Raw genomic sequence first — 13,290 nt, 5'->3', positions numbered from 1 at the left:
TTATATTCGGTTAGGCCGTCATTTTTTGGAATGATCACTTTTATCTAACGACTGAAAAATCTGCCTTAATTTCATTTCCAATTTTTATGTATAATTATAAAGATTAACTTCACCACAATATTTTATGATGTACTAATTTCTACAGAACTGACAACGAAAACTTAAGCACGCGAATAAGGTTTATTAAATAAGGAGCTTAGCAACTTAACGAGATTAATTTTCCAGTTATTTTCCAACGAGACGACTTTGAAAGGAATATTATGAATAGCAATTTATTTTTGGCTGCTCGTGATAGAAAAACATCGACAGATTATTTTTCGACGAAGAAATTATTTTGACAAGATGTCTATAAAATAATTATTACATTTATTGAACATAAAATGTTTATTATTTCACGTTTCAATTTGGTTATACTTACAGCAAAATAGTTTCGTAGTGAGTATTCGTTAAACAGTTTTAAGTTTTTTGTAGACGCTATATCAATTGAAAATGTAATACGATTAGTTTAATATTTTTTTAAAACCTATTCCATTCAAAAAAACACATTTTTTTTCTAGTACTATATAATATATATTTTCTTTTTACATTCTCATTTTATTTCATTACCAGCACGTACAATAACTAGCCGTGACAAATATTGATTTAGGCAGATTTATGTAAAACTCCGCCTTCCCTACGGAATACGGCCATACAAATCCATATCCGATGATCTCTTTGAGAGCTTCATATTTTGTCGTTCATCTTCCTTGCCACATTTCTCTATTATTGAGTATAAGCGCGTGTTATCACGCTACCGACACGGCGCGATATAAAGCCACCGAGTACTGGCATTACGGGTCGATCGCGGCACATTGCGCGGGTCTTTACTGGCACGGCAACACAAAGGCCGCACGTATCTAATCTCGACCTATTTGGTTTACCGATTTTTATGTGATGTGATTTTGGCGCGTTTTTGTAGTTTATTTCTGGCCCTTTATATGAGACAATACGTTTGTCTGACTCTTTGAGCTTCCGTTATCGCTGTGGAACAGGTTATTGGTTTTTCGTTTGATACGATCCGTTCCAACGAGATTGATGTTGCTTTGTGTCGGAAAATGAGTTTATTTTTACAACTGAACAACGCGATGCGACGAGTAGCTGCTCGCCTGGTGAAAGGTACATGACCGCCCATAAACAATGGCGACACCATTCAGAACTTTGAAAGCATTGCTTGATAAGTTGATACTGCGCTGCGATATTTGCTTATAATTATAGGAAGTTAGGACAGTAAGTAGAGAATTAAAATTACACTTCTACTTACGTCTTGTTTAATGTTAATTTATTGTGAATAGCTCGATGATGTCATAAGGTATTTTGTAATGTAGCCGAGGAAGTTAGAGATGTATTTATTGTTATGATATTGATGATCCTCATGCAAAATATAATATTTTTGTATACATCATTCTTTTAATTTTGGAGGAAAACATAGAGTCCAAATCAGCTTCCTACGTACAATTAAATGTATCTTCTTCTTGCGTTATAGTTACGCTAATCTTGTCTGATATTTAGCCTCTATACACTCTAAAAATCAATACCCAACGTAATTTTGTACAAAAGCCAGGATAAAATGAGTAAATGAATCAAGCGTCGTGTAAATCCTTTAGAAATAGTACGCCGTAGAAAGAACATTCCAACAATGTGGGTAAAGAGGGAATTTTCACCCGATATTGACTGTAAGCTACGAGACATATTATCTCCATAATGTGTATAATAATTTAGGACTCTGGATATTTACAGTGGTGACATCATCAACGATCAGGTTTAATTACTAGCCTATTTTTAGAATACAAGTACCTAATTACTTATCAATATGTTTTCTGTTTAGTTTATGGTTGATAATTATATTTTTCAAAATAAAATGGCAATAATCATTAAATAATATTTTATTTTATTTACAAAATTGATTGTTTATCAACCTTTACATAATATAATATAATAGTATTTACAAAAAATACCAGGAATATGAGGTCCGCACATACCTACGTGATAGAAATTTCAAGTTTTTTTTTATCAATATGTAAAAATAATGGACTCTGTTGTTCTTTATATTTCAAACAAATTATAAACCTATTATAACAAAAACAATTAAATCCATTATTTTTGTTATTAATTCCATACTATGATAGATATTCAGATATTTTAAAGATACCTTGTATTTCTGGGTAAAACGAAACGCACTTGTAAATCCCGGTAAAGCATTCTCGTGAACATTGTGACGTCATCGACACTGGCATTTGGTGCAGATTTCTAGGATTGAACAATGAGCCTAGTCGGTAACCGAACGAAACGCCCGAACATGTTCACATAGGAGGTCAAAATTACCAAACTGCGTTTAAAAAAATAATAATATTCACAAACACAAGCGAAAATAGTTTCAATTTTCAGCCAGTTTAAAACTTTAGGCGTAGAAAATGTGCGGTTATCCATAAGCGGGAAAGGGCGATAAATCCCTAGATTTATTTACGTACGTCTCTGTATGTTTGAAAATTCAGTTGCTGCGTCTTATAGTCCTTTTGGACTAAGAGATTCTTTTGTCAACATCTGTGCTTCTAATAATTGGATTATGCCTTTCTTAAGTAGCCTTTTAATAAATTTCGAAACAGGCTGAGAGGGATGCCCTGTAATACTCTGGAATAAAGTTAGCTTATACCATGCTTGACAGCAATGATCACGGAAAAACGCAAAGAATTTCATGGACCGTTTCTATCGATTTCTACATACGTGCCGTGTGAGCCAGGTTACTTACGACGTGACTTCGTTATATTTCGATGGCCTTTTTAGGGTAACTGAAAATTGCCTGGCAATTCATTCCTTGTTTGTTCGGTCCCTAATCCGAGATTGAGATCTCAGTCGTTCGGATGTTGTTAACGATCAGAAGCATATTATTTTTCAGAGGCTTTACCAATTTATGTTTTGATCCAATGATCAAAGCTGAACATGCATTCATTAGACGTGGTCTATTGTGGGAAGATTCTTCGGTCTGGACAAAATCAAGCTATTTTTCGAAGAAGGAAAAAGCAAAGCAATTTTGCTCTTCGAAAATAAATTATAAATATAAATAAAACAAATTATAAAAGTTAATATAACTTCAAAAATATTCAAACTTCAAAACCATGAGTTGCTCGTTACAAAACCGTAGACAACATAATTTATAATCGATAAACGCTGATTAACCAAAGCGAGACAATTTTAACAATGATGGATCGATATTCCTTATTAGTTAAAAAAACAAACATTTTGAGGATAATACAGTTTTTGCAGACCACCAGTCCTAATGAAACATAATTTACATAGAGGTAATTGGAAACGCTTCCATTATTTTTTACTTTTTACAATCGCTTTACATAATTTCGTGAACGCTACAAAGCTAGGTCATTATTCAAGATAATTTATTTCATAGATTTTCCAAGTATAATTTAAAAGGTTTGGCTTATTCTGTTTTAATTATTTACGTGGTTTTCGTTATACAATACAAAGGAATACAATTTTAAGTATATATTTTAGGAGTATAATAACTCTTTATTAATACATGAAATACACTATATTCACATAATAATAAGGCTGAAATTCTCTCAAAAATTCATCCACAGAGCACATGACACGTGCCTAATGTTTATGTGACAAATGCAGTCTCTAAAACAATAATTACGACAGTATGGTTGGAAAGGAATAATTTGGATCCATGCATACCAACTATAATTTTTGTGTGTGCATTGATACCGTCGCAAACTGCCATCAAACAGACGGCGGTCCTTGCTCACGTACTATTGAAGTTTTCAAGTTACATAACAGTGATCACGTTCCCGGAATCCTCCTGATAGAAAACCGATATGCTTTTTCAAGTAAAAGCACTAACGGATTTAAAAATATACGTAAACTTATTGAACTTAAATATATTTTTTCATAAGTTATTGCGTTTTACTTGTAAATTATAGATTTTTGGTCGTTTATATATTTATGTACATTATTATCCACTATTGAATTACAAATAAACCCTCGCCACTTTAAATTAAGTAAGGCAAGTAAAAATAATGATTCTAGATCGAAATTGTGCTTTTATAATTACATAATACCGTATCACAGGCAAAAAGTTGAGCAAATTTAATTCTGTTTCCAATAAGCCTGGCAGATGAGAATAAAGGTCTCGTCATGGAATTATTAATGCGTGGAGTGATCCGGGAGTCGGGACAGACGACGCTCTTGGCTACGTATACTAAATTTGTACGTGCCTGTCACATTTTCTGCCTTAATAACATCGACATACTAACAATTGTTTTCTAAGCTCTTGTGTGCTTTTTAATTTCGTCAGAGTTTGAAGAAATTATTTAGTTAATTACAGAAGTACAACGTAAATATGTATTATATGTTAAAATATGCTGTGAGTTTTATAACAAAATTGCATTATAATTTAGAAAGTACTGTAAATATTCTGTGAACTGTATAATTTATTAGGTTTATTCCAGGGTTGACATCAGTTATTTAATAATTTTTAGAAAGGGTGCTTTTTTAATAGCCTTATGGCGCAATAAACCATGTTTTACAGTAATAATCTCACACGCGAACTAAACTCAGCAACCAGGTCAACAAGTTCTTTGAAAGTCATAAATGTCACAGTATGTAGCACTTTGTGTGCGGAAATAAAGTGCCAGGGCTAATGGTTGTGGCGTTGGCGAACCAACGACGTGACTCTTTCGACGGAAAACTATCAACTATCGATTTAAATACGAGAACTGTTCCAAAACAACTGAATTTATCTGACAACTTTAAAGGGGGATTTAAAGAAGTTATGGGTATTGGTAACTATCTGCTATTTCATTCTTGGTTTATTTGGAAATTCATTGACATTTCCATCATTAAGTTATATCTATAATTACAATAAACAGGTATTTTTGTATTCACTTCGGTAACCAAATACATCAATTGCTTTTCGTTCTTCTTGTCCCACCGCTGAAGATCTTCAGTAATCTTACTGCAGGAGCTTCGAATGCCAACGATATGACGAAGGAAGCTAAGAATGCCATTACGGAGTAACCAGCGTATATCGCAAGCTGTAAAAATAAAAATATATTATTAATAGTGAGAAGAGGTACATAGGTATCATTCGACCTACGCTCCTCGGCTTGCATGCAATGTATCCCCGCTATATTCACGAGATCATATCTCCGCCTAATGAGGAAGTGAGATACGAGCACAATACATCTACTAATACCTATGTAGTATTATAACAATAACCTTTTGAGCTCTAAACGCACTGATATAGAAATGGATATTCAAAGTGGTCCAAATAATAATTATTCTATTGTTTGTTAAGAACGTGTTTGAAGGACTGTCAAATGAAACTAATCTTACATAAAACCGTAACTTGATTTTAAATGTTTAAGTCCATCCATCAGGTTTACGCATAAGGAAAAATACTTTAAAAGTACATTAGATTATAATACTGACGGACCAATAAAGGTTAGTGAAAAGAGCAACTTCCATCCAACTACTTTTAGCGGCTTCTGCGTTTACCAATACCCTAAACATCGAAAAAAACATATAATATTAGTTAGATAATATTATTCCTCTGACACACATAGTCCTGAGCCCCACATTAAGATAACCTACGTCGCAATACCTTTCGATCTCGCTTATTAATATTTAAGTACCTGTAATGAAATTGTTAGATATTCCACATGTGAGCATAGTATTACTGAGATCGGCTTACTTGGTTTAGGTAATCTTCTACAAAAGAAAGCCCAAATGAACATAAAGGGGAGGATTTACTCGACAGGCTCAAGTCCATTTTCATTAGACGTGTATCTTTTATTTTACGAGGATTGTACTGCACCTACAGTCAAGCAGTCAAGTACAAGTCATTTTACCGTGCCAGGTAAAAAATGTTCATTACTATAAAATCCTTAGGGATTGGAAGATATTTTATGGACCTTTAGTCTGTGGTGTGACACTTGGTGAACTGTGATGTAGCGGTCGAGCGGCAGCAATTCGACGCGTGACTGTAAATTCAATTCCCGCAATGAAAATATACTGCGGGTAAGGTGTCTACAGATTTGTAATGAGTTTGTTTGTTGTGGATCCTGGTAGCTCGCCATAGTTCCTGATACTCAAAACATCAGGAACTCTGTCTGGCTTATATCGGTGTATTTTCATTTTAATTTTATTCGAGTAAAGAAACATATTATTTTGAGTAAAAGCATTCACCTGATTCTGAATCCAGCTAATTAGACGTTAATATCTGTAACTAATTATGTAAATTGCTAGTCTGAATTTGCTTGGTCTAATTGAGAACATTCAATGTCTTCGTTGATTAAGCAGTTTTTAAATTTGATTATTCCGGCTCAGAAAAAAAGGAAATTGGACTACCTACTGAAAAGCATGGAGTTATAATTGACAATGGCCGACACCCCATAGAATATTTGCAGAAAATAGTATTACGGGTTTCTTCATGGGATAGCCTATGTAAAATAATATCAGCGCCGATATTGTTCAAATTAAGCTAGATAAAAACAAAAAACAGGATAAGTGTTGGCCTAAAAAGCATTTAACACCCTATCTAAAATATAAATTTGTTTAAGGGACAACTTTAACTTTGTGGTTCGATCCTACACATAGTTATTTAACCAACTGCAAATAACAATTTTGTAATAGTAAATTCCGTTTTTGTTGTTGTTACATGTGCTGTGAGATATTGCTTCTTGCCAAATTTTATGTTTGTAGGTACTAGGTCAACGGACGTACCGTTATAGGTTTTGACTCTTTGTGAAATTGCAAAATATGCGACATAAACGTTCTTATCTTTTTATCATGATCACTTACATGTTTGATTTTTTGCACGGTTGAAGAGGCCGTAACCCTGCATATTTGATATAAATTATAAATTGATACCTCTACTTACTCCTAAGAGAAGGGGTCTTAACAGATAGCAAAGGGTCAGACGGATATAAAAAGCAATTTAAAATTATAAATAAATTGAAGCACGGATAGATGGAAAGGCAACTTAAAAAGCAATTACATGCTAGGAGTTAATAAAGGAGGAGGCATGTCGGTATTTCAGTGCACAGCCTGTACATCCCGCACACTGCTGTGTATGTGATTACTGATTACATATTGAATTGTGATACCTATGTCGCCTTGGGGCAACAAGGTACTATCTCGCAATGTATTAAACAGTCATATAGAACCCCGTTGCGGAAAAGTAATTTAGGTTCATGAGGTTTGTATGTAACTATACGAAGAAGATGACCATAGCCACGAACAAATTTAATTAGACCCTAAAAATTGTAATAATCAAGAATGCAAAAGAAATGCAAATCTTAATAGAAACTATTGTAAGTTTAGTGATTTAGGAATTACAACATCTGTGTGCAGAAGTAATTAAAAATAATTTATCAAGGTACACAGGAAACAAATAATGATATAAGCATTATGGTATAATTTACAATAGATGTAAGAGCAGATATAAAGCACCAATGCCGGTTGGTAAGTGAAATGGCACAGAAAGGTCGCGTTTTCCCTTGACATTTGAAATCGTGCCAAAAGACAACCGTTATATAACATCGGTCACTGGTCAAATATCTTTAACATCCTGTTAATTTTCGAATTTCAAATAAATACCGAGTATTCATTACTGCACTGCGTTTCCCAGAATTATCTAGATTGAAATAGATTTGATTGATGATCAAAGTTCACAGATATGTTTTAAAACCTGCACAGAAACGTATGGCTGGAAGCATTATTTATAAAGTTTCATCTTACTTTAAAGAGTTCAAATGGTGTTGGAAATTAATTTCAAGAAACCGTGGAAATTTATTGTCCATTTCGTGTTCATAAAGTTGTAACAACTTTTATTGATTTACTACAATCGTTACTATAATCTCCTGGGGCTTTTGTCTAAATTACACTTATCAATAACCAACACAATGTTTCAGAGGGTTTGAAATCTACGTATTCTTAGCTACAGGAATGGCACAATGCCTATTTAGGAAATAGTGTTTCACCACTTTAAACTATATTATTTATATACTCGTACAACCAATTCAATATATTTGTGTGTTTATAACCAATGGATAAAAAAGCGCAATGTACAAAACTAAATGTCTATAGCAAATAAAAATAGCGCCATAGAGAGCACTGACACTTCAAGTAGAAAAGCTATAAAGTACTAAAAATATCCCATGATATATTCCACGCTCCTTGCATATTGAGTGCAGTTTTGTGAAATTCAAGTAAGTTAGAACAGTACGTGAGGGCTGCGAGATCATGGTTGCTGTATATTGCGAAATAGCTCTCCGCTGACAACATCTGCTTATAATACAAAACAGTATCCGACCTGAGAAACGTTTTGTTCAACAGAGTTTATTGAACTCCCATACGTTATGCAGTTTATAGCAATGCAATTTCGTATTTTATTACAAGTTGCACAAACTACTTGTTAAAATTCCATGCTTTGATGTACGAGCAGGATTTAACAAAAGAATGTCGACAGACGGAACAAAATCAATATTTCCATCTGATCGTAGCCGTTCAAATGTTTTGTAAAAGTCGATTTGAATGGACATTTAAACTTTTAATGAAAAGGAAAATTTAGTTTTACTTGGGATTACTAGCATTATATAACTTTTAGATAGCGCCTTCCTTGCTCATATTTGAATTTTACCTATACTATGCTTTCTACAATTATTCTTGTTGGCAAGTATTTTAGGTTTAAGCAATATTATAGTCTCAATATGTTAAAGGGCAGCGGTGGGACACTAGTAACGAGAATGTAATTATGTCGGCTAGGCAAGTGCCGGTGACCCGAAGCCGCCAATGTTCTAAGTTGAGAACTTATGTAATATATTCTATCAGGCATGGCATTTAACTTGGCTGGTACGATGGTTTGTTAATGTATGTGTTGTCGGTGTAGCCGTTCCGCGGTGAAGCCTCGATACATCTTTATTAACAAACCAACTTGGTAATGTGTTACTTAATAGAGTTACAGATATTAACAGATCCATTACTTTGCATTACAGCTATCTAGACCGACATTAATTTCCTATACATATTCATTAGTGTCTAAAAACATTTTGTATATACCTTCAAACATATTAGTATAATATTATGTACTTGATCACTAAAATTCTTTTACCTACATTATGATAATTAAAATTCTGTATCAAGTATCTACCGACAAACATTGATCATAACTCATAACGTATTTATATAATATACTAATAATACTTGACCAGCATAATATTGTAATTTAAAACATCTGAAAAACAAACGAGCGTATATACACTATGAAACGGCATATTTATAAAGGTCAGCATGGTTATAAAACTTTATCTCTCGTTTGCATACTTTGCTTCGGACTATTTCGGTTTAGCAATTTTCACTTCTCACTCAGCCCTCCCATGGCAGATTTACTGCCGCAATAAGATACGATTGCAGTTTAATTTTATCTCCTAAATTCGCACGGCCCGAATAGAAATTTATTTATCTTTCATGTTGGCAGTTTCCCTATTTGTGATACGAATAAATTATTTAATCAGCGTTGAAAGTAGATTTCGACGGACTCAACATATTCTATGCTGTTACTTATAAGAGCAAATTCTACAAAATATGTTATCTCTATTTTATGTAGTAATTATTGTACTTTAGACGTATACAATTTTAAATACAAAGAACTTCATAAAGACTGGATAAAATCAATCTAGTTAGAGACTTACGACAGAAGAGTTTTCCATGTGGTAAGGGCCATCGAGAAGGAAAGAAGAGTACATCATGATGGTGGGGTGGATCAGGTAGGCGCAGTAGGTGAGCCTGCTCAGCGGCAGCAGGCCGCGGTACGATAGCGCCGAGTTAATCAGTCCGCCGTACCCGCTGCAGCAAGATATCGCCACCCACGCCACCGCTGCGCCCCACGCTGCAAACAAACGCAATTATTACTATTGATCAACATGGACCATAGCCGGCGAAATGTGGACATGTTACACCTCTGCCTGCTTCTGAAAAGGGAAAAGGCGTGATATATTTAAGATCGACACCCTCGTGCGGTAAAGGTCTCAGACACTTAAATGTCGCGTTAAATTTCGTCCAGCTCTCTGCCAATAAACGTCCATTATATTTATGTCACCGAGAATAAGTAGCTGTCTGGAGATTGCCCCTGTTATTTTCTAGATCAGTTCACTAAGCGTTATGTTTTAGAAGATACATATTGACCCATGGAAAGTTTTGCTAACAGGATCGAGTTTGCGCCATTCAATTATGATGGCAAAACATGGTTAGTTGATAAGTTTATTTTACGTTAAAACTTGTAAATTTATGTTAATTTATATTCTTGACCTTGTAAGTAGAATGAAACTTCAAAAATAACCGAAAGTACCTGTTTCAATCAATACAGTTATAAAAAATTAACTTTATTCCTAAACTAGGAACTTGGACGAACATCAATTCTTGCAACTCATAAAAAAGTGAATTTAATACTTCTCAAGTAATCTTTGCATGTGAAAATGTTTTCACTGCCAAGTGAGAAGTGCCAAGTTTTGCTCTACTTCGCAAGAGTTGTAAAACCACAAAGTTTAACAACAAAGTGTATTAAGATTTGGTGTGTTCATATTGACATTGCAAATAGAGTTTATTCCAATATTCATTGCCTTGGCTGACGTCCAATTCAAAGGTTTACTAGGTTGTCATGAAAAGGAACAAGTGAAAGCCAGCACAAGCGGATTACTGCAGTTAGTTCTAGTGTCTGGTGCCTCATGTATAATGTATTCAGAGTAATGGCAGGCTCACGCGAGCCGGCGACGGATGACACACAGGAACGTTGCGCATAAATCCACTTTACATAAATATAAACAACAGATACTTTTTTAATTTATTCCATTTACCTCTGGAAACACGCTTCCTAATTACATTTTGTCTTTATCTGTGCCCGCGTATGTTCCCAAATTAATTTCGGCACAAGAACACACTAAGGCTATTTGCACACAAAATGGCTATTCCTCAACCGCAGAATTTAATGTATGTATTTAATCTTGGCTTTTAAATTATTACTTTTGCGCTATATTGTGTAATGGTACGTTTACATAAAACACACATTATTTAATACTAGGTTTGTCCGCAGTTTAATCCACGTGAATAGCTTATCCGGTTGCAAAAGTCCCTTAAGCACTAGCGGCATCTACACGATGTCAGCGCCATCTATTCAAAACATTCTGATTAAAAATCTATCGTTTCCGATGGGAAGCAAATTTACAGAATAGGCTACTATGGATTAATCCAGGATATGGTCTAAGCGTGTGCAAAATTTCATCTAAATCTGTTCACTTTTAATAAACATTTTTAAACATTTTCACAAACTTTCGCATTTATAATATAACAATAAGAAGTAAGATTTCCCTCCCTATATTATTAGTACGATTAAGCATAATTTTACAATGAAATATTTATTTACGTTCATGGTTCGTATGTTATGTCCACCAGAAGAGAATTTTCATAAATTAGTTATCCTTTATACGTATGTAGTTCATAATTAGGTGATTAAAAATAGATACCTACATAATATTACATGAGAAAGTAATACTCTAACTCAGAGGGACAGCAAGTTAATTCGTTTATGTAAATAGCACAATGATTATAATCTGCTTAATCTAAAAGAAATCGTTTTAATAAATTTGAAACTTAAAGACTTCATTACAAGCTACGTTATTATCTACTAAAGCAGCTAATATGTCGTTACTTTTAATAAAAACTCAAATTAAATATAATTGTATTTAGTTAATCTTGAGTTAACTAAATACAATTATGTATAAGTAATAAAATTACGTTAACTGCAACACTTAGTTTGAAATGAATACTTTTAATCAATTTATTTTTATTTAAATTCTAACCGAAATCTTATCTATATTTTAGTATGAAGTTTAGACCTCATAACCCATGCGCATGTAATTTTAAATAAATTATTATAGTCCTATTTTTTAGATAACGAGTACCTACTAACGTTAACTGAGATTATCATTTAAGTTTGGTGTCTGTAATTATTACAAGGCAAATGCAGATTTATTAAATTCCATCAATTACATTCTTCAGAAAATATAGGCCACTTAATGAATTAATTAGCATAATAAGATTTAATAGTTTAGTAATTTACGAAGTACTTCATTTTCATTTAAGCGACGATAGCCTAGTTGGGAGTGGAATAGACTGCCGAGATAAAGTTGGTAGAAGTTCAAGTCCCAAGAAGGCTATATACCTCTAACTTTTCTGAAAAGTTATGCGTGTATTATTTATGAATTTTCGCTAGCATTAACGGTGAAGTAAATCATCGCGAGAAAATCTAAATACCTAAGAAGGTCCCCGTAAAAATTTCGAAGGTATGTAAAATCTGTCAACCTGCACTAGGCCAGCGAAGTGGACTAAGGCCTAAACCTTCTCATTAGAAGAGGAGGCCTGTGCTCCGCAGTAGGCAGTATATAATACAGAGATATTATCAATATTATGCACTTTAATAAAATACTTAAATTCCATCCGTGCATCGAATATGATATATAAATAAATATTGAATGTACCTGTATGCCCAATGCTGATGTAGAATGCCGTGGGCCACACCTCGAAGTAGCCGTCCACCATGCTGAAGATGAGGCTGGCAACGACCCCCAGAGCGACGGGCCAGCCAATAATCACCATCCAGTAAGGAATCTTCGGTTGACATTTCGTTTTATGCAAATACCAGCCTACTGCCATACCTAAGAACAAACATTACTTTTTATGTAGGAAAATATAACTTTAAATAGATACAAGAGTTAGAAAAATACATACAATGCTCAGAAACAACATACATGTGTTCGCAACAATGCAAAACACCAAGTTAATTACGCTATGGTTCCTCGTTAAAGGGTATGCGATAACGGTGATCAGAGCGAGAAATACCTATACTAACGCATGATAGACCAAAGCCAACCTCTGTGTATACTTTTACTCATTAGTGTCAAGTGTGTAATGTAACACTAAGGTACTAATTGTTTTATAAGGCTGTGCTAATGGCCAATTCGGCAATCGCCTACTAGCACTTGGTAATAACCCGTATACTATCGCCAGACGCGGCAGCTGGTAATTATTTGTCTCGGCATATAATATTTTGCAGAGATTTATTTCCACGTTCTATAACTAACAAACAAATTAAAAATGGTTTACTAATTGAACATCGTTGATCCAATTTATAGTGCGCAAAACTAAACAGTTACGCATATTTTGCTTAATTCGTAAGTAATG

The 13,290-nt window shown here is 33.9% G+C and overlaps 1 protein-coding gene across 1 annotated transcript; it reads right to left on the bottom strand.

Annotated features, from left to right (window-relative positions):
* Positions 1 to 1,982: 1,982 nt before the first annotated feature.
* Positions 1,983 to 12,764, bottom strand: LOC119191910 (nose resistant to fluoxetine protein 6-like; the record flags this gene model as incomplete). Its single annotated transcript, XM_037445767.1, is given in 3 exon segments — positions 1,983 to 5,087; positions 9,747 to 9,943; positions 12,588 to 12,764. Coding segments are annotated over 3 exon segments (506 nt in total), but the record flags the coding sequence as incomplete, so codon positions are not given.
* Positions 12,765 to 13,290: the final 526 nt, after the last annotated feature.

The sequence above is a fragment of the Manduca sexta genome, unplaced genomic scaffold, assembly GCF_014839805.1.
Source record: "Manduca sexta isolate Smith_Timp_Sample1 unplaced genomic scaffold, JHU_Msex_v1.0 HiC_scaffold_209, whole genome shotgun sequence".
Lineage (NCBI taxonomy): Eukaryota > Metazoa > Arthropoda > Insecta > Lepidoptera > Sphingidae > Manduca > Manduca sexta.
Note: the sequence above shows the minus strand (reverse complement) of the source record. Positions and strands in the feature narration are given on the sequence as shown.